The sequence below is a fragment of the Zerene cesonia genome, chromosome 17 (genome assembly GCF_012273895.1).
Source record: "Zerene cesonia ecotype Mississippi chromosome 17, Zerene_cesonia_1.1, whole genome shotgun sequence".
Classification (NCBI taxonomy): domain Eukaryota; kingdom Metazoa; phylum Arthropoda; class Insecta; order Lepidoptera; family Pieridae; genus Zerene; species Zerene cesonia.
This window is the reverse complement of record NC_052118.1, coordinates 4,738,157-4,761,885: the sequence shown is the minus strand read 5'-3', so window position 1 is coordinate 4,761,885 and position 23,729 is coordinate 4,738,157. Positions and strand designations below refer to the sequence as shown.

The window sequence follows — 23,729 nt, the reverse complement described above, 5'->3', positions numbered from 1 at the left end:
TGCCTCATTACACGTGCACATGTGATGCATTACAAAATAAAGTAAGGCAACGATGAATTACTTCTGGTAGTATCTTCAGCAACAAGTAACAGCACGTTTTATGATCACAATTTGTGCAACAGTGCATCCACATAAACATACATAATACATTTAAAATATCGTAAAATTGAACATAAACCAGTATGGTTAATAAACTGTCCTATTCTGACTTATCAGGGTATCATGTTTGTTTGTATCAATTTATATTGTTCACTGCAGAACGCCCACCAATAGAAGAGTCGAATTCGCCATGATGTTTTGATAACGCCTGTTATCCATCATGATTTTAGTGTGGGAGTCGAGCACGCTTCGGCACGAATTGGGCCAGCTCGCATCGGGTAAGATACCATATTCCCACAGAAAATCGAGATAAAATATTAGCATGATGTTGTGTTCTGGTCACATATTATAATCACTTGACCCACCAGCTCCTTTATGAAATAGCACATAGAACAATTCATGTCATGCTACGATGCTAGTGGTACTATATATTTATAACTATCGCAGTCTCAGTTATAAAAATAATAGATTTTTACTTATATATTTCACGATATACTGTCTTGATATATTGTACTAAATTGTATTAAATACATAGAGGGAAGATACTGTCGTCTAAGATACAGGCTCGGCCTAGTTTAGACGACTATTGTCCATAGTTTTAAGTTCCTTTGTTCAAGAATTCAAGCCACATATATGCAATGTCAATGTAAGGTATGGATAAATAATGATTTTTATTTTATTATTATTATATAAACTAATCATAAAATGTTATTTTAAAAGAATACTTGCAGACTTGCATACTTTGTATTAATTAAATTGCAGACTTTAATGAATTTACGGATCCCGCGAGACTAACCAACCAGTGTTCAGTGTGCACCCCATACTGCGAGAAATACAGGCTGTTAACTGGTCTTCATTATTCAGCGTATTTTATGAGCACTAGCTTTTTCAATTTAATTTATGAACTTTCAAATTAATATTCTTTAATATTTCTATTAAATATCTAAGTCGGAAATAAAAATATAACAACACATCAACATTTCACTTAACATTACATTACTGTATATTATGGTTGTTATATGCATGTCATGTGTACCAATAAAGAAGTATATTGTGTATGTCAAAGTGAAGAGAAAAACAGGAATACATTGTCGATTTTAATTAATGTAAATTATATGACCCACTTGCGGGTTCTATAATACTAAATTCTGTATATTTTTTTCCTCAATGCGATATGCATGTTTTTAAGTTCATAATAGGTAGAATGAACTAAATGGTATAACATACTCACCCAAGGTAGCCCATAAAAACTACCTATTTATTTGAAAAAAATTATTATTTTCTCATTCTTTTACTTAAATTATTATGTCGGCTATAAAATAGGTAATACTCGACGCTCATCCCAAGGGAACTAAATGTTAAATGGGGAAAAGGGAAAAAAAATGGGAATAAAATCAACATTTTAATCGGTATAAAAGATATCCTATCACCCAAGTCAGATAATACCCTGTCTGTATACCTGTTTCATCAAAACCCGTTCAGTAGTTTCAGCGTGATTGACGGACAAACACCCAAACAAATAAACTTTCACATTTATAATATTAGTGTGAAGTTTTATTATTGCCTATTGCCCCACGAACGTCGGTCTATGTGAAGCAATATTTTTGGTGCCTCGGTACACTCTTTTGTCTAAACCACTTTTCGTAATGTAAGAACCGCTTATAATATCTTGGAGAAAATTTTATCAGTAGATAGTGCAATCAGAAACAAATATAGAAACTTCACAGACACGTTGATATGACATCTCACTAATCATATCTCAGACTTTTTGTTTGTACTTTGTGAGATAGTGAAATGATAAAATAATTTTGCATACAATTAAAGAAAGACCATGCCGATTAATACTTTATTACTTTATTTCACACATCATCAGGAAAACAGATGCAAAATGTTATGGGTTGCAATATCTACTATGTACACAACATCCTACTATATAATACTATAAATGCGAAAGTTATATATAGTATAAGGATGTGTGTATGTTTGTTACTCTTTCACGCAAAAACTACTATAACGATTGAAAATGACCAATGAAATTTGGTACGTAGGACAACTGGAATAACACATAGGCAACTTTTAATTCCGATATTCCTACGGGATACGGGCTAACGCGGGTGATATAAGAGATGGTAATACATTAGAGTCGTTTAAAATAAACATGTTAAGGATAGCACAATTGCAACAAGTTCTACATACTATTAACCGTTTAAGAAACATTATTGATATGATTTCTCACAACCTACCAATGTTTCGCTATATTAGTTATCTTACTAACTAGAATAACTTCCAATTACAAAAATCAAATGTAATTAGAACCCCGCTGAAAGGAATATTTTCCGACGTGAGAATGCTTTCAACACATTCTCATACCTGTGTACTTTATTTTAATTGTAGATATAAAAGCAATTTTCTTTTACTCTTCCTAAGTCGTAAATTATTATCAAACTACAAACTACGTATATCTAAACGTAATTTCCACCAATTCACTCATTTACCTATCCTTAATTACCTGATGTTTTTCATCAAAATTATTGAAACGTTCAGCGAAATACTCGTTCGTTATCATAACATGTATATTACGCTAAAACCGAGCATAATGGTCGTTATGATATACGAACTTAAGTGTAGGACATTGCCGTAACGCATGACTGTTATCAGATTTTCGATAACATATTATATGGTTACACAATACGAACGGATTAGCTTTAAATCGGAGTTAAGTGCACTTTAGGTTTATAAAAAATATATTTACTTGCTGTTGTTGATTAAATAATTTATCATAATATTAATAAAACTATTGGATTGTCTCTTACAACGGTTCATACACTCGCTAGATGACTATATTTACGTTAATGCCTACATGTCAAGAAGATAAAATGTATTCAACGTTGAAAATAAAAACATAATAAATTGGTTGTAACTCCATCGCTCATCCTTTTTGCCGTATCATCTTATTAAGCCGTATCCGTGTCTTATATCATAATTTGATCCTTCCTGTGAACGTATGTGGGTAACATTAATAATGTACACAATTTAGTTTCAGCCAGTTTAACTCTGACAATATCACCATCAAGGTATGTACTGGCACACGAATTAAATGAAATTACCTACTATGCGATATAATTTGATGTTAGATTCATGCAAAATGAAATTAATCTTTATTGAAATGCAAAATGTATTTGAAGAAAAAGTATGCTTCAAATGATATTTGACATAAACAAAACAAAATCATGATATAAACACATAAAGGTCATTGACGCCTATTCTTCGGTGAAATGCAATACAGTCTGTAAGTCTGTTTTGTAAGCTTTTATATTTTAAACACTAGAATATTTTTCACTTTATGAAATTAAATTGTTCACATGCAGACAACAATAAAATACAAACTCATTAAAGGTCCAACACCATCATACATGCTATAGACAAGGACGCAACCACAACAATGTATTCAACTTGTATGTATGTCACACCACCGCCAGCCAATATTTCACACGTAGTTCTAGTAAATTTAATCTACTTAGTTAAGACCAACATTACGCCAATTAAATCAGATATGTAGATATATGTACAGCGGGTCGCATTGGACATTCATTCCACAAATTGGTCTAAATGACAATTGTTACACCAGGGCACTGTAAACTACTTGCTGACCTTGACCTATTGCGTGCTACTAGTTAAATGTCGCAAACGCTGTTACTACCTTTATTTCATAGAAACAACGTATTAAAAACCTTCAAACATAATAACGACAGCTTAAAGGGCTAGACTATCCTTGAATATTACACATGGGAGACGATTAATTGTTTGCTTTTCAGTTTAACCGCTAAGGATACCCCCGAAGTCAGACAGTAATTATTTTGTGATGCGAGTCAGAATTAAATGTGTCCATTTAATAAGAAGAAAGACAACTGTAGTTGCAGAACTAGGTTATTTTTAAGATTAAGGAACATATTTGTGATTAGAGGTTGAACTTAAAAGTAAACGGATCAACTTAGTGATTATTCGCATCCATTTAATCCTCAGCATATAAATTTCCTGAACATTTATGCTATCAAAATATTTAAAACCAGCCAGAAACAAACTTCAAATTTTCAACTAGTCACGATAATCAAATTATCTTCAGGTCAACCACCGGAACACTGCTTACTTAATATTATTCAAAGATAGTAAACGAGATTTAATCCACTTGAACATTATATTTACCACATACACCGAGTATGTCTAGACAAGAAATAAACATTTATCAAAATATCATTGTCTATCACTAAAACTAGCTAAAGTTACGACGCCATTATTCCCTATAACTATTAAATGGATTTTACGAGGTTCTGTATTGAAACTTTATATCTATATAACGACTTCGCTGTGAATTTCACTGAACCTGATTTATATCCATCAAATTAAAGTTATGTTGTGTTTTGTTTTATGGCATGTTATGCCAGAAGCTTTAAATTTAGTTTTAAAAACAATGATTCGTTCAGTCTAGTTAGGCTAAACGATATCGTCTTATTCACTTATTTATTTATTTTAATCTTTTGTTACGGATGTACGGATAGAAAACCGTCACAATTATTTAGAGAAATAAAAAGAGAACAGTTTTATAATACTAACCCTTCTGTTCCAGACAACCAGGGCACACCAAGGCAAAATATAACAAGCATAATTAAAGACAATTCGCGGAATAAGCTGTTATTAATGTTACGAATAATCTATTATATATCTCTGAGCGCAGTAGGTAGAAATGAATATATTATTATTTCGTTCAATTCATATACCATTGCCATTCTCCCCAAAAATAATCGAAGTCTCTTCTAAGAGAAAACTTTGTAAAAATCTGGAATTTCTATCAAAATTAATACAGCTACTTACCTAATTCAAATAAATTAACAAAAAGTATGTTGTAATAAATAATCTTGTGGTCCTGAAGTCACGACATTCTGTAACTTTTAGTAAAACATGGAATATTAAAGATAATATAATAGAATCTATTATACAGTTGTGAATTAACCTATAGTTTTGAATTTGATACAATTGAGATCAATGAACAACTATTAAAGTATACTTAAAATACTTTAGAACATTTTATTAGACAGTCATTAATCTAGGTACACTTACAATGACCACATACTTTTCGATACCGAGCACTAACGTATTATTACCTGCTAGTCGTTTATCTTCTGTATAAAGTAATCAATTACCCGTATTGAGGACATGTAGGTACTTCTTATTATAGAGGGCGAATGCGGGGAGCGAGGTTGATTTGCGTCAATCAGTCCGGGGTGTCGCTCGTCGCCACTTCATTACATACCCTTATTATTGTGCTTACGTCACTGTACATCAACTTCTAGTGATGTTATGTAACAAACAATTGACACAGTTTATTTGAAAGGTGTATGGCTTTCTAAGTGCTAGTTTTCTTATCACTAAAACTTATTTAGTTTTAGAACATGTACCTAACTCTTACGTGTCATTTTATATCGTAACATAAACTTATATCTATAAATCTTATTTAGATATGCCTGCAACATTATTAATTCCTACTACCTTTAATCTTTACTAAGTGTAGTAATATATTATGTGTATGGATGCGGTAGTTATGTAGGTAACTATTTATTAAGCTCTCATTCGTCTGTTATCTTCGGCTTACGGCTTAATTAATTGTTTTACTTTACCGTTTATAGCTGGTTTTATTAGTGTGTGTTTCTGAGGCAAAATCATTAACGATAATATTTATAAAACAAATTCTATTCCTGAGAGAGGACGTTATTATCCTGTATTCAGTAAAAACGAATACACACTGAAGAGAAACTTTAAAAGAGGGTTGCAGTATTGTGGTTTATGATAAGCACTAATGTGGCAATTATTTTAATTGTTCCTTTGTACGTCAGAAGCTTACCTTCGTCCAATTTACGTCAGTGGGCGCTTTCACGAAAATATCTTTTATAAACGAAACTTATTACAAAGCAAGTGCTAACGATACTTTTCCCGAACTGAAACGACCATTATAGTCATAGTATCCTTTGACAGGACATGAATGGGAAAGAAAGTAAGATTGATTTCCCTTATAGAAACTGGCGCAAAAATATTTAAGCATTTAAATAAAATATCTTTAGCCTAAAAAAATACTCACTTATAAATAAACGTTTTCAGCCCCATCAACCTCAAACTTATATTATTAAATTTTTTAATTATGTTCACAACTTATACATTCGTATATCGTTTCATCAAAATAATAACAAAGCGACTGTTAAAACATTAAAATGACTGTTTTTATCGGATATTGAACTCAGGAGTTTATCCTCACCACTTTAAAGGAGGTAATTTGTAAGTATGTTCATAACGAACGATTAATTATAATAAGAGTAAAACCATTACACACGATAACCATTCTTTCCATAAATAAGCACATTTCAAAAAATGTAATATTGCAAAGTCCTATAAATAATATCATGTGAGCGATAAGACTTAGAACAACTGAGATAGTGACTTTTGTTCACATTCATGGAACATCACAATATCTTGTTTTGTGACAATAACGCTCGCAGTGCGTAGGCGCACATTGTAGTTCACTGCCCATTTATCCAGCGGCCATACTTTAACACTTCCGCTTCATACAAAAACTCCACTTAAATTATCATTCAAAACATCCGCTTATGAATACCTAAATTGATAAAGCAATATGAACTTGCAATATTGTTAACAATGCTCTGGCAAAAGCTGTTCTGCCTTACTCTTATCATTTATGGGTATAAAAAATAGATGTTGGCCGATTTTTAGACCTATCCGTTGTGCACACAAAATTTCATGAGAATCGGTAGAGCCGTTTCGGAGGAGTATGGTAACTAATATTGACACGAGAATTTTATATAAATAGATATATAAAATATGTGAAGCTGTATGTTGGTGTATTTAAAACAAAATAGATTAAAATAGAAGTTTGGTTAAATAAGATTGTTATTATATTTATATGCAGCGATATACGTGTAATAAAAAATATTTTTTATAAAGTCTTTAGTATAATTTCAATTATTTTACCTAAATACTACATTTTAGTAACATTTTCAATCTATAACTACTGACCCAATTTAGATGAAAAACACTGTTTCCTACAAACCCGAGGCTTGTCATCTCAGTATTCTTTGAATTAAAAAATCCAGGGCTATGAGGTAAAAATCATGCGTTTATTATATCAAGTTAAAATTTTCTGCAATTCCCGAGAGAGAGATATTTTATCTTTTACAACAGGAAGTGGCATTAATGTACCACTGAATTAACACTCCTAATTACCAATAACGGTCGCTTTAAAATAACACAGCTCTACAATTCTGTTTTTTTTTGTTGCCCTGGATATTTTTCCCTGTCTCATTCTTTGCCGGCTTCATTCTACACATTTTTGTATTTCTGTCTCTTACCTGTCGTTTTTCCGTTGCATCAGGTTTGAAATCACAACGATTCTAAAGAAGTTTCACTTCAATAATTATATTAAGCTTAATCATCGACGCAATGCGTTCAAAGACAAAAAGTTGTTATACATAACTTTACAATGCACGAAACGATTTCAATAATTTATAGTAAAATAATTATTAAAAAAAAACTAAACCCCCTTGAGATTATCAGAACGAAACCGTGTGGTAACTGACCACACAACACAAAAAAAAAGAATCGTAAAAACTAAGTTGAACGTGACTTTTTTTGAAGTTGGTTAAAAAAAACAAACATTTTAAATTTTTATTATATTACTTTAACAGGGTTTTATAGTTACATTTGATGTTATATAAAATATTTAGATTTCTATATATCATTAAAATTTAAATAGGTAACAAATTCGATAGTATCTTAGCAAGCTGCACGAGGCTTTGTTAATGGAGCGAACTTTTCATTTTAATAAATTAATATAAAGCTTTATTTGCAATGACAGAAGCATAACACATCTCTTGTAATCAATTATTTTGTACCAACATCTCTCGATGTAACAGCTGTTTTTGTACGAGTTACTGTCGTAGTAGCGTTGGCTGTCTTAGCAGCAGTTCCCACTTTCTTAATAGTGGTAGTTGTAGTTGTTTTAGCGATGCCCCCGTTGGGGAGATGTTTCACATCAGAATCCACAAGAACTTGTTCTGTTGCCCGTTGAGATCTCTCATTCGCACTTGCTCTCTGAACTGCTTTATCAACGCTCTGAACGAATCCCTCTCTTTGAATAACTTCATTGCTATGTTCTTGAGTGTTAGACGCGCTTCTTTCCCCACCACCAGACACTCTCATGACTCCGTTTTCTACGGGAATCACTTCGCTATTGCTGTAGCGTTCAACAAAACCGTTGCCATCGGACTTTTCGATCGTATAAGAGCCACGACGTTGCGTTTGTTCTGGGATCCATACAATCTCTTGCGTTAGCGTTTCTTGGACTGGTTCCGGTGTGACTGTAGTACTCCGTATTTCGTTGGTTCTCACTTGTGTGACGTGAGTGCGTAAGCCATTTTGTATGTCTGACGAGTCTACAGTGTCATTTACATTCTGTGTGACGACTCTCTCCGTGTTAGTGGATTGGTTATAATTATGAGCGTTAATTTCTTGGCGCACATTAACGTTTGTTCGATTTACGTCATTAACGTTACTCGTTTTAATCTCGTTTTCAATGAATTCGTTGACGACCCGACGGGGCTCTATTGGTTTCAACTGTCCAAGCAAAGGCGAATGTTTGATACCAAAGGTTATGTTTGGTTTTTTATCCAGCTGCACCTGTAGGTCACAAATATCGTCATGTTAATATACAATCATTTTGATAAACACATTTTATTAGCAAATATATTAATCATCTTACCTATACAAATTATAAACAAGTACGCTTATCGTTGCTTTATCGACACAAAAAAATCATGATTACAAAGACAGTTTAATCGAGATCATACCTATAACTACAGAACAACAAGAAAAACATTAAACCTAAAGTTTGTTCCTGATCTTTACTTAGCCACCACAAATATCTTTAACTAGCGGTCCGCCCCGGTTTCGCCCTTGATACATAAATAGCCTAAAGCCTTCTCAATAAATGAGCTATCAAAATCTGATAGAATTTTCAAAACGGACCAGTAGTTCCTGAGATTAGCGCGTTCAAACAAACAAACTCTTCAGCTTTATAATATTAGTACAGATACATCACCCAAACCTCCCAAAATTACTATTCAAATAACTAAAACACAGCACAAATAAATTAGCAAACGCATGTGATCGAACCTTTTCTGGTGAGTATGTGCCAGGCGCTGGTACTTTGGCCCGATCGTCGAGCGGCACCTTGTGGCGGCCCGACATCGTGTACACCGGCGAGTCCAGTACCGACGGGATACGGTACGTGTTCGGTGCTGTTCATTAATTCACATCATAATCATTTGATTAAGCAATGGGTATAAGGGATTTGGGAGGGTGTTTGTAAAGCACTACCAATTTAAACAATTGAGTGTCGTCTATAATGCCACACTATAATGAGTACTGCTTTAAAACGTCTCGATATGGGAATACTACAAATTATACATACAAGTTGGTACACAGTGACCTTTAAATAATAAAGTGACCTTTCAATAGTAAAATTTTCAAAATATCATGTCTTACAACACTCCCCTGTTGTGGCCCCGTGAGATTACATTGTGATTACCTAAACCAGATTACCTAAACCAAGGCGATAAATTGTAAGAAATAAAGTTAATTCACGATTTTTTATTAAACTAAACGCTCCCCAAGAAAGAATTTAATCGAGATAAAAAGTATCCTATCACCTAAGTCAGCGTATAACCTGTCTGTATACCAAATTTCATCAAAATCCATTCAGTGGTTTCATCATGGTGGACGGACAAATATCCAAATAAAAAACTTTCACATTCATTATATTAGTGTGATCACTAGTGAAATCGTAATATCACGGCATTGTCAATATTAGGTTCTCGTATATTAAGAAATATGCATTAATTGTAACTCATGAAACCCTTATAATTCATAATAGGCTTATTACACACTCAGTATATTGAATAGAAAAATTTAATTTATACATATAGAAGTATAACATAGTGCGTTAAATTTATGATTCTCCACATTCAATTTCTTTGCTTACCTGGTGAATCCGCAAACTTATCCGTATGAATCTTAACGCCAAATGTATACTGGGGCGAATAAGTCAAAACGAACTTGTATCCCTTTTCCGGGTTGTAACTTCCTGGAGCGGGAACTTTTATCCGTTCATCGATTGGCTCCTTGTGACGACCCGATATCGTGTAAAGCGGAGTTTTCACGGGCAATGGGAGTGTGTACGAATTGGGGGCTAAAATGCAAGAAATAAATCATTAAATTGTTGGGAATAATATGACATGAACATTTGCAGGGTATATATAATGCACACATCATGAAAAGATGTCAACTATTATGTCTATTGTCATGATAAAAGTATGGATTCAAAATGTGGTCTGTGTGCTGAAAAGTTATATCAAGTCTATTCTATTCATATTTAATTCATAAAAGGCAATCAACAAAACGTGTGACATGAAAGTTAAAATAGACATCTCACCTGGAGTATCCAAAACCTTCAGCGTATTGGATTTGATTCTGAAAGTATATTGTGGAGCGTTTGGTAGCAACACTTTGTCAGCTTTGTCTGGGTTGTAATTATTTGGAGCAGGAACATCATCTGGCTTTGGTGGCTTTGTTTTTATTCTAAATGAGTATCGAGGTGCATTATCTAATAAAATCTTATCAGCCTTTTCTGGATTATATACATTAGGTGCAGGAACGTCACTAATTTTAGGATCTTTTCCCTTAGGTGCTAAAGTATAAGCTGGAGTTTTCTCTAAAATAACATTATTTGCCTTTTCTGGATTATATGCATTAGGAGCGGGGTTATTCATTGGTTTTTCGTTTTCTATTTTTGGCCGGAATGTATAAGCCGGACTTGATCCATGTACGACTTTATCACTTTTATCGGGATTATAGTAATTGGGTGCCGGCGTGTCTGGGATCTTACCATTTTCAATTTTAGGTCTAAACGTATATGCTGGTGAATGTTCGTGTAGAATATTATCTGCTTTCTCTGGGTTGTACGCATTAGGAGGAGGATTGTCTGGAATTTTTTCTGATGGTCCCTTTGTTCCAAAAGTATATTTTGGTGTTCCATCTAGTCTATGTTTGTCTGGATCATACGAATTAGGAGCTGGTGTGTCTGAAATTTTGTCTGGTTTACCTTTGCCAGCAATAGTAAACTTCGGGGTATTATCGAGCATGTGTGGATCATACACGTTTGGAGCTGGCACGTCAGACACTTTTGAATCAGGTCCTTTCCCACAAATAGTATATCTTGGAGCATTATGTGGTAAGTTAGGATCATATGCGGCTGGCCCGGGAGTTTCAAATGGCTTTGGTGTAAAACCTTTTCCATATAAACTATACTTAGGAGCGCCGTCAAGTAAGTGGGGATTATAAACGTTAGGACCTGGAACGTCGGGGAACTTTCCTTCAGGACCTTTTCCGGCTATAGTGTACTTAGGAGTACTACTAGGAATCTGAGGATCGTAATAGTTAGGTCCTGGTGTTTCTAAAGGCTTTCCATCTCGGCCTTTACCTGACAAAGAAAATTTCGGTGAATTTTCTGGAAGGTGGGGATTATATGCATTCGGTGCTGGAACATCTGAAGGCTTACTAGTAATCCCTTTACCAGACATCGTGAATTTTGGAGCTCCATCCGATACACGGGGATCATAAACATTTGGAGCAGGTGTATCAGAGGGCTTAGGATCGAGACCTCGCCCATATAAACTAAATTTTGGTGTTCCATCTAATAAGTGAGGATCATACATATTAGGCGCTGGTGTATCACTCGGCTTATCGCTAGCATGTTTTGGACGAAAAGTGTATGCAGGACTACTATCATGAAGAATTTTATCCGCTTTATCGGGTGAATATGCGTTAGGAGCAGGGACATTCTCAATTTTAGGGGAATGTCCTTTACCAGCAATCGTAAATCGCGGTGAACTATCCAACATATGAATTGAATTTTCAGGAGCATACACATTTGGTGCTGGGTTATTATTCTTATTTATGATCTGATCTTTAGTCCGAAACGTATATGCAGGAGACGATTCGTGCAATAATTTGTCTGCTTTATCTGGACAATACACATTTGGGCCTGGAGTATCAGGAATTTTATCCGATGGACCTTTACCACTCATAGTGAACTTTGGTGCACTATCCAAAACATGCATAGATTTTTCTGGGGAATATACATTGGGTGCTGGTGATTCACTTCTTATTACCTGTTGTTCCTTAATTCTAAACGAATAAGCTGGCGTACTCTCATGTAAGACTTTGTCTGCTTTTTCAGGGTTATAGCTGTTAGGAGCTGGGGTTTGTTCTATTTTAGTTGAACTAACTTTGCCCAACATAGTAAATTTGGGCGCACTGTGTAAGGCATGAACAGATTTTTCTGGCGAATACACGTTAGGTGCAGGCGTTTGCTCTATTTTTTCGACTATTTCTTTAGATCTCATAGTATAAGCAGGTGATTTTTCATGTAATATTTTATCAGCTTTTTGCGGTTCATATGAATTAGGCGCAGGAGTTGTATCATGTTTTTCAGCAGATCCTTTTCCTGCTAAGGTATATTTCGGTCCATTTTTTAATGAATTAAGAGACTTTTCAGGTGAATAAATATTGGGTGCGGGGGCATCGCGTGTTTTGTACAAGTCAGTTTTCGTTCTGAATGAAAAAGCGGGTGACTTTTCTCTTAAAAACCTATCCGCTTTCTCTGGATTGTAAGCATTAGGTGCAGGAGCATTTTCTGTTCGCTCAGTTTTCATTCTGCTTGAAAACGTGTGCTTCGTGGTTGTAACTCTTTGATATTCAACCTGAAAATATTTTTTGAGCTGTAAGTAAATCGAATTACTGAATAACATAAACTTGCAATACTATGAATTTTAGAACAAATCCTAGTAACTACAAGACTTCTTGATATAAGTTGTGAAGTGATGAAATTCACAATATAAAAAAAACACATTCTAAATATGATGTGATGAAGAAAAAAAGTTATCTAATATTTGAAATGCTATGAACATGAAAAATAATCTGAGCAAGGGACGATCGATTAGAGAAAACTAAAAAGTGCACAACGTTATGAAATCCCGCAGCGAACTGCACATCAAACTTTTGCGTGACCGTAACTAGTGATAAAGTGCAAAAATGAACACTTACAACATATCTTCTATCGTCGCTTGTTTCATTGTGAGTAAATAAACTGGCATTGTAAACAATAAACAATCTTTAATTTACATGATACGGTTAGAGATTAATCGATGAGCGAAAGAGGTGAAGCGTAAGCTCATAAGGGCGAGATTAGCTTGCGGTGATCTCTTCAGGCGCGGCGTAGTAGACTGACTGACCGGCGAACGGCGAGTGACGTATGCCGAACGTGTGCGCCGGCGCCCAGGGCAGCGTCACGCAGACCTGCCGTGTGCACCCAACCCTTGTTAGTCTGTTATATGGTCTAGGGCGTTATGAATGACCTCACCACTACAGTTTTGGATACATAGCTAACTGAGCGACAGCCAATGTTGCTGTTAGTCAGTAATTGTAACCATTGCTAATTTAGATCTTCATTAGTTATTTATGAACTTTAACTGTAAAGGACAGGCTAGGAGTCAGGTCTGTTAGAAGTCTGACACACATTTATCAGCATATTGAATAATCCCAGTTCTTTTGTCACATTCACAAAGACACAACATAAACTCATTTCACATCCTCATACTCAAGTTTATTTCTTTATTGAATATTTTTTGGTCTCTGATTGTTAACGGATGCTTAAAAATAAGGCCGCTCAGAATTAGCAAAGTTTGAAAATATAAAGTAAACTACTGAACAAAACTATTGAATAAAAAAATAAAGTAACTGTATTCTGATTAAAGAAAATCTTGTATACGATAATACATCTTAATTATAATCGATACTTGCATAAGATACGTCTGTGGTGAGGTCGTGTTTGCTTAGATGATTATTGATAAATACGCATTAGTAATTATTATTAGTGATAAGGGAATGACAACAAGAGTAGAAAATTAACATTATGTTCATTGAAAACATGACGAAATGAAATATAACACTTAAAGTATATTACGAGAGGTTAAATTTATTAATTTCTACTTCGTATTACAATAACTATTAGGATATAGGATTTTACCTTCTCTGGACAGTACACTCCGGGTCCAGGCACAGCCGCGGACGGGTGTTTCAATTCGCGCCTTGGAGCCATCGTATAAGCTGGTGGCCTCTTCGTTATCACAGTGGAAGCCTTATCCGTTGTGTACGTTCCAGGGCCAGGCATAGGCGCCTTCGACTCGGACGCTTTCCCCCTCCCGGTTATGCTGAACGCGGGTGCCGCACGTTTACTGCCCTCTCGCGCTTCGCCGAGAACCGGTGGCATAGAATAAACGTTTGGTGCTGCGAATGTATAGCGTAAAGATATAATTAAAGTTGGGCGTATGAAAATAATAAAATGTTATAGTCATTGAAACTTTATATAATCCTATTAATATTATAAATGCGAAAGTTTGTATGGATGTATGGATGTTTGTTACTCTTTCACGTAAAAACTACTGAACCAATTGCCATGAAATTTGGTACGTAGACAGCTGGATAACTGGAATAACATATAGGCAACTTTTTATCCCGATATTCTTACGGGATACGGACTTACGCGGGTGAAACCGCGGGGCGCAGCTAGTTATACATAAACTTGAACTTCAACATTTTAATATGGACTCTTTGGCTGTAGATGACAGCTATAAAAATATTATAACATTATTATTTTAAGTAAAGGCACACTAATTGATATAATACAATAGGAATAGATAACTAAATTAAAGGTGATAGAAAATAGAAAACATTTAAATTTGTAGAGCCGTTATTGTGATAAAAAGATCGGAGTTAATGTTCTGTTTTTACAGAAAAAAAACTTTTAAATAAAACACTTCTACGCAAGCTACGGTATTCTTAATTAAAATATTTTATAAAAAAGTTAATACCAATTACACACGAACATGGAAATAAATATCTAGCAACGAAGCTATCGACATGAAGTACTGCTGGCAACAGAGACAAAACTTAATAAAAAAAAAATCAAGACGAAATAAAAAGGTAACCAAACAAATTTAGTGACAATGAAATTACCAAACAATAATATTTATTTAACATTCTACTACAAACCATACAAAAGATCTACTGTAAACGAAACGAAAAAACAACGGAAAATATTAACGAAAAATTAAACTGCGAGCAACTAAATAAGAACTTGAATGATAGTGAATGAAACAAATCACGTGACGCGCTAATGGTCTCCTAAATTTCGCAGCACCTGGCGTTTTACTCCCAGCTTGTGGCATGCTGACTCGAAGACCTATCGAAAATGCCGGCGCGTGGTCCAGCACAGCTCTTGCCGCTTTACTGGGCTCATAATCACAAGGAGCTGGCGTGGGTGCTACTTTTAATGGCGGCCATCTTCCGTGTAAAGACACAGCTGGACCGTCAGCCTTGCCTAGTATAGACGTGTAATTGTTACCAAATACACTGCTCCTTATTATGAGTTAAGAAAACAAGACGACGATGAAATTATTATACTAAAACGTTTTCATATATATTTATTCATATGACGATGATTCGAATTCTCGGAAAGGGGGATACTATAAAATATGTGATTATCTAGATCCACGAGCAAACTTTGAGCAACATGTGATACGTATAAGGTATAATTTTTTTCCATCATATTTCCTAAATAATGGTTCGTAAGCAGTCAAACTTTCTAGTAATATAAATACCTTCACGTCGACAGTCCTATGGCACTGAATCAGAATAAACACACAAACACTGAACTGTTTAAATTAATAAAACGCGTCCCAGTTTGTGCAAGAGTTGCACGAAGCGTCGTAGATAGTCCACTGAGGCTGTATGTGGAGCGAATCGAGCAGACCATTCAGGGTTCTCTTCACACCTACGCGACCGCAGCTGACTCACCGCGTCGATCACCTTCATTTATACGGACTTATTTGGCGACAACGGATAAATGCAACTAGAGGAACTTAACATTCAATGTCAACCCACCCCGCAAATCATGCAAATATAATCACAACGCAAAAATTCATTCATACAGAACACACTACTTGGGTCTTTCAATCTCTGCTTCATTTACATTCTTAACCTTGTTAAAACGCAGGAAATAGAGTACTGCAGACGATGTTTATGCAAATCAGACTGCAACCATAAAGTCATGACCTGGTTATTGTTAGAAACACGTAACTTTTGGAATTGAAAGAACACTTTTTAGTTATCAAGTTACATAAGAATTTAAATAATAGAAACTCAATTTGCAAACCGTTCGTATTTGGTGTGGCTTTAATAGGCACGATACTAACCAAAATAATTCATATTTTTTTTTATATTCGCAATAAAAGCGATAGCACGATTCATACTTTTAAATATTTGCATACGAATACATTATGCATTATATTAACGTCTCGTGTTATGAACCCAGTTGATTCAATTTACAAATCGATTAGTATTAATTTACGACACTGTTCAAAGTATCATACATAAGAGCTACATTTATCTTAGACAAGATCTCCATTGTAACAATTGAATAATAGCATCTACATTTGTACAAAGAATTTATTTATGTTATAGAGCCATTTATAGACTCATTTGTTGGTTGTTAGTTGAACAGGCATTTTTATATAATACGCATTTACATATAGCTACTACACATATGTGTAAACTTGAAGGATATCAAGCACATTCTATGCCTATCGCAATTACAACATATATCGCTATTAAATTTGATTACCTTTTGCCGTCATTCCTTCTGTATTATAAGAGGCAGGCCCCGGACCGGTCTTATCTTTCCCTGCAGGATCCAACTTATGGCCAAATGTAAACGCTGGTGCACGAGATTTCCGTGATTCTGGTGGAGGTTTGCCTAAACAAAAAATTAAATTGACAATTAAACATATAATATATACCATGTGAAGGCAGTTTATTAGGAAAATCTGCAGCAACTTTAAATGATCCCGCGATAGAAAGCTTGGGCCGGAATATTTAGATGCTAATTCAGTTTTAATCACACTTTAATTCATTCTAAACGATGCTCACCTTGGTCAGGTTCAATGTTTTCACCCACAGCACGTTTTATGATACCCAAATATAGTAATCTTAGACACAGCTGACACACGTTTCAGTTTTTTGGGCAACTAAAAGTTATGAACAAATTGCGTGTCGCTCGAGCACAAAGTTTTCTCGAGGATAGTTATATTTAACGCTATTAACTCACGTCAATATCCTTTCAATTCAGTGTTTAAATTAAGTAAAAACTAGTATGGCAAATACGGTTCGGCGAACATAAACAAAGTGATGTCACCTTGTGTATGAACACGGGCAAGGCCAATGTTTGCGAGCGCCGAGCTGTAATCTCACACTCACAGTATAACCTCCGGATGATGTCAGCGGACATTGATGTATTCAATACAAAACCAGAAATGAAATACGATTTATATTTCCAAAAGCAATATCTACATACCATTGACTATATCAAGTCTATTTAATACTAAAACAGCTGTTTCAATATGATTCCCGGTATTTACGTGTAGCACAATTACAATATGGACATTAAAATGAGTTCATAACGAGACATTCTTTGAAATTCCGCAAGGTTTTATGCAAATTCAAAGAAATTAATCATTTAAATTACCTAGAGTACAAAAGTACTTTTTATTAGGTAAGTATAAGCATTTTTTAAATATAAAGTGACATCAGTTAAATTTAATTTATTTATACAATACGAGGACAAATTATAATGACTTACCAATAAGTGAAGGCAAAGAAACAACAGCTGGACCAGGACTAGCAGACTCAGCGGCGATGGGACCACGTCGCTTTGTAGGTGTCCAGGGGTTCTGACGTATGCCCATGAGACTGTCACACGCGAAAGACCTCTTTGTCAACGTTGACGCGGTACGCGCTACTCCTATCCCAGTTCGGTGTTGCGTCACTGCCTGAATGCACAAAAACACATTAGCAATAATAATTTCTTACTACAAGTATAAAGGCAGTTAGAGTTACAAAAAAGAAACAGGCGAATTAAAAACCCCTTTGTTTTTAAATGTTTACACAAAAAGTGTCACATAGCAGGTAATATATTTAAAAACATGTTCAAATTCAATCAAAAATGTGATTACCAATTTGTTTTTCTATTTACGTACCGATCTAGTTGTACTTGGATTTGTTCTCATTGACTTCATGATTTTAAATGTCTGATTGTGTATGCACAATTATAGTCTAGGTATTACAATTCAGTCAAGTCTGACTGTAAGAAATTTCTAATGATAGTATATTTCGTGATCACATGCACAAAAGCTTTTAAGAAATAAATAGATAGTAAAACGTGTGATTACTAAGAAAATATAATAAAATGACGTTAAAATTATTTGAGAACGTACTTAATGACTTTTATGACTTCTTTAGTATCTATTACCTTTGTGGTTATGAAAAAACTTTTTACCGATTAAAACGTTGTCATATTTTATTACTATCCTATGCAATAAATTATAATCGAGTATCTATGATAACTTATAATAATTAATACATACAAATGATAGTCATTGAATTAAACACTAGAACAAGAACCATCTTAACGTGTACTCTACTAAAACCCCTAATAGGTCTTGACCTCAACGTGTTTCCTTACATCAACATATAGATCTTATTTCCCTTGTTCAAATAGCATGTACATATTATTTTTAAATTAACAGCGAATGCAGAAGAAAATAAACTTATTTATAGTAACCATATTGGCTTCATATTCTTAAATAATGTTATTAAGAGATTATCTAGGTCCGTCTGTTGGTTTAATTGTTATTAAGTTATATAAAAAAAGACACAAATTAAAATCTACATCTTTGCCGAGGAAACCTTGGTTATATGTATATTTTTCTGAGCCAAGACTAGCGGCTCACTTGTTATATTTTAGATAAACTATTTAACACTTATTTACATTTATTTTACAGAATATATACTTTTTTACAAATTTAAGAAAATGTGTCTTAGACAACGTTTTATAAGGTTATCAACATTTCTCCAGTTAATTGATATTTAAATTACATAATATTCCACAAATAACGACCCATCACCATTTTGATCCATAATTTAGCGCAGTATTTTAAGAGAATCTGGAGATTTGTCACTTCTAATTATAGTAATGTTTCGCTTAAGTATTATTGAACATCCCAATACCAAACAAAGCGGAGTTGTTTACTAACTTACAACGAAGACGCCGACATATCCCAGTTTTAGTGCTCATGAATCATGTAATAAACGAATAAAATGATTCGTTCACATAAATTCACAACCAATCACATTTATTGATATTGATGCTGATGTATTTGAATATAAACATTAATATTAATTACTATTATTTATATGGGTACACACAAAAGCTTATATTATATTATATTTTTACTATCCTATCCTATCCTTCTAGTATTATAAATGCGAGTTTGTAAGAATGTGTGTGTTTATTCCTCGTTCAGGCAAAAACTACTGAACCGATTGCAATGAAATTTGGTACGTAAACAACTGGATAACTGGAATAACACATAGGCAACTTTTTATCCCGACAAACCTACGGGATACGGACTTGCGCGGGTGAAACCAGGGGGCACAGCTAGTAATATAATAATAATATATAAATTTCAAAAGATTATATTCGTACGTACCAGCCGTTTATGGGAAGTAGTACAAATCTTAATCGAAAAAAAATCTTATCCTAAGCATCGTCATATAGGCGTGCCGAGTGCATATTTCCTTAGGCATCTAGAAATAGAAAGCTGTATTTCCATTTTACTTAACTGATAAAACGTATCTATCTATCTATGTAAGGTATTCAAAGTCGATCTAAAAAATGTTATTTGATTTGATAAAGATATCATATACCGTTTCTCTCAGAAAAAAGTAAAATTTACTACAATTTGGGCATACCTATTTACATAAAACAGTCTACTACCGTTTTATGACAACATTAATATTTATAGTAGGTATGGCTCTATGGTATGGCTATTTTATGATAACGACAATGATATTAAGTACATAGTACAGAAATAGTTAGTTATTCATTTATTTTCTTTTGATAAAACGAAAAAACAGTAGTTCGATACAGATAGATATTATAATGTGTTTTTTAAAACCTGTTGGGTCACATCCCACATATTAATTCCTTTTATCGCCTTCATCCATCGCCCACAACTATGTGACGGAAATGATTTATTATTATGTTCCTTGTATTATTACCTATGATACATTGTACAGTTTAACTCTTAAAGAAATGCGCAATAAACTATTTTTATACTCTACTACGAGTGTATACCTACTAGGCACTCCGCTAGGCCCGGTTTAACCGGGATTAAAGCTAAATACTGATGATTATAAATCGGTGCGGTATACATTGTTCATTACTATGTCATGCCTCTATGTCCCTCTAACAAACTCACAAACTTTTACTATTTTTAATATTTTAAATTAATAAAATTGGAGTTCATGGTAGGTATATATGATATACTGGACTAAAACGACAAATAACCTATTATCATGTAATTTGTTAATTTAATTTGCTCCAATTGCTACGGTAGAATGAATTAATGAAATGTTTTAATTTGGACTAGATATTGTTAATAAAACTGTATACCTTTTGTAATTCTACTTAATCTTTATATTGTTTTTTGCTGTCTATTTGTAATAAGTGAATGAAAAATTCATGAATTCTTCATGAAAAAAATATTCGTCACTCAATCCTTAAAGATTCACCAAGCTAGTACCAGGTTGTACGAGTCACTGTCATCGTGAAAAATGAATAAAATTGTATTTGGGCCATTCGTTTCTTTGTTCTAGATTATACTCGAATGTTATGTAGCTTAATAAAATTTATACACGAGTACAAATGAAACAAAGATTACAACGAATTTATTAATTAATGTATTCTCAAAAATTTTCCTATTCCGCACATTAGGTATAAAGGTAAGAACAGTACCTATACTAAAAAACAAAATTATTCATATCACTTTAACTGTTATAAAGAACCTGACACATTTCATGGCTATTTAATAATTAAATTAAAAATGTTACCCATAATTGCGCAAGTGTTTAGTATAAAAAATCGAAACTGTCTCATATCATCAAGCGCTGTTTAAGATAAAGTAGTAAAGACTAGATAGTTTTATCCATATCCACCCACATAACTAGTTCTTTTTCTTTATAGGCATGTGAAACTTCAAGAATTACCGCATTTCGCAGCAACTTCCATTAAAATCTAAGAGCACAATTTTGTGCAGTTCGAAGTTGTAAGCACTGATAATACATATATTATGTTACTATATATTCTAATATTTAAGTTCTTGAACCCCCTAACAAACCCCCTACCCCTTTTTACGCCCATGATATTATAATCTCAAATTATCAAATCACCACATTTTTTTAATGATAGGTGAGTTTACCTAACCATGTTGGACTCCCACACAATTTTCAATTTTCTTTTAAACTTTTTGTGCCGCACTAGAAATAAATTTCATTGCCAAGTCAATGCAATAGCAATTCATATTATCATTAAAGGTATACTCTGTTATATGTATACTTATTTGGTAAAGGCAGTTATTGTCTTTTGCCGTTTTGTTATTTTGCTACCCCTACGATGGATCTTTCTTTTTAGCTACATGTTTAATTCGAATTCCTTTTTTAACTTTATTTAATTAACAATATTTTATCGAACTACAACTAAATATTTTATTACCCAAATACATCTCTTCAAAAAAATCCCTATAAGATTTCGGACGGACTATGGGCGGTTTACGGACGCGCTGGAATTTCTTGTTTGTCACAAGAAAATTACAACAGTGATCGATGCCTCTACTGAGACAAAAGACACACATAATAATATATATATTTATAGTTACCTTCTAGACTCTTAATAAATAGCAATTAATTAAATACAAGTGCCAAATCAATTCAGCTTGTTATTCGTGACTCGATAACTTGAGTGCAGTTATTCATAATTTTATTTCTTGAAATATCGTCATCGTCCATTTGACCTCACAGATAAATGAAATAGCGTCTACTTCGAAAGGTCAGTTAATTAAACAGAGATACAGTGTAATATTGTAAATACATACATTTTGAGCAAAACAAAAACCATTTACATTTCTGTTTTGATTGTGAACCGAACAATAAATATGCTAGCCAGAATTACGTACTTTTATGAAGCAATACACTGTAACGATTTGTCACCATTATTCATTTATGCAGATTTCTCATTAATAAAAAATCGATATATTCTATTCCCAACATAATTACCAGTTATATAACTAGATTACAAAATTGAAATAATCCATAGGTAAAAATGAACGTTTGTTTATAAATCTGTTAGTTTGTTTGCATGGTGTGAACTAACTACCACACTTACTTCGTATATAGGAGTCAGTAAAAATACAGTAAATTTAAAGTCCCATTTTAAAATTGAGAGTAAGAGTAAATAGAATACTTACGTATTTTGAATATACTTGCAATTATTTCATTTCAGAATATCAACAAGGTTCTTTTAAAGAGGTTATAAACATCTACAACAAAAACCTAAATAAAAAGGTATCCGAGTGACGTCAGTATAAAATTCATTCAAAAAATGAGATCCATGATTTATGTCCATGATGTAATAAAATTATGTTTATAAGATAAATTGAGTATGATGTCATACTACGAAGAATCTTCAAAAAATGACGTCAAAATATTGTAGAATCGAATGGAATTTTAATTAACACTTTCTAACATTTTCATCTTATATGAGTACAAAAGAACATAAAACGGACATTTATATATCACTTTAATTTTTTTATTTTCATAAAAAAAACATATCATGCGTATTGAATGAAATGCATCCTATTGATTTAACTCTTTAAATTGTATTGCTTGTTAAATTGTACCTCCTATGTATGTTTTGTTTTTTGTGTTTCAAAATAAATTAAAATTAAAACTTAACAAAGGCTCTTGACAATTATTTCATATACTTATAAGAGAATTTGTACGTATGATATAATCTAAATCTATGTATTATGTATTGAGTCATTTTAGTTACACGACTTATGACTTTTGAATTGCTGAACGAATTTTAATAATTTCGTTTCTTGGCTTGGCCTTAATTATCAAAAACATTTTGTAAAACTCTCTAAAAGTCTACCCGGGCGGAGCCGGGGAGAGCAGCTCATAAAGTTAATATAAATAATACGCTTTATTTGCTTACCTTTTTACGGACGTTTGAGTTCTGCTCTGGAAGTCAGCGGAGTTAGAGGAAAGCAATTATTTAATTAACTTGAATACTTTTAATAATTGATAAGATTGTTATAGTTATATAGTAATTTTCGATCAGCCAAGGCTGTCGTCGAAATACGTTTCGCGCTCGGTCGTCGCGGTGCACTGCGGTCGAATACTTTACCTATATTGTTGTTTCTCATCTACTCGTAAAATGGCTTCGAAACGATGTCGCGTAGGCGCTCTTCCCGCCAAAACCGGTCTCCTAGGTTACG

The 23,729-nt window shown here is 33.6% G+C and overlaps 1 protein-coding gene across 3 annotated transcripts; it reads right to left on the bottom strand.

Moving 5' to 3' along the window:
• Nucleotides 1-7,817: 7,817 nt before the first annotated feature.
• Nucleotides 7,818-23,661, bottom strand: LOC119833179 (proline-rich extensin-like protein EPR1). Of its 3 annotated transcripts, XM_038357072.1 has the most exons (8): nt 23,447-23,661; nt 17,975-18,164; nt 16,961-17,092; nt 14,306-14,565; nt 10,652-12,980; nt 10,202-10,408; nt 9,334-9,458; nt 7,818-8,838 (listed from the first exon to the last, which is right to left on the bottom strand). In XM_038357072.1, exons 2-8 carry the CDS (start codon nt 18,078-18,080, stop codon nt 8,044-8,046), a joined length of 3,954 nt encoding a protein of 1,317 aa, XP_038213000.1. In that variant the 5' UTR covers nt 18,081-18,164; nt 23,447-23,661; the 3' UTR covers nt 7,818-8,043. The 3 variants fall into 3 exon arrangements, with proteins under 3 accessions (XP_038213000.1, XP_038213001.1, XP_038213002.1); XM_038357073.1 differs by lacking the exons at nt 17,975-18,164; nt 23,447-23,661 and adding an exon at nt 17,266-17,463; XM_038357074.1 differs by lacking the exons at nt 16,961-17,092; nt 17,975-18,164; nt 23,447-23,661 and adding an exon at nt 15,939-16,203.
• Between the last annotated feature and the right edge of the window lie 68 nt (nt 23,662-23,729).

Bases quoted from the DNA above. Each gene is read 5' to 3' on its own strand.
- LOC119833179 (XM_038357072.1), bottom strand. From the start codon at position 18,080: ATGGGCATACGTCAGAACCCCTGGACACCTACAAAGCGACGTGGTCCC. The intron at 17,093-17,974 runs GTAAGTCATTAT...TTTTTTGTTTAG, and splicing joins TTCTTTGCCTTCACTTATTG to GCAAACCTCCACCAGAATCA. The intron at 10,409-10,651 runs GTGAGATGTCTA...CTTGCATTTTAG, and splicing joins GAAGGTTTTGGATACTCCAG to CCCCCAATTCGTACACACTC.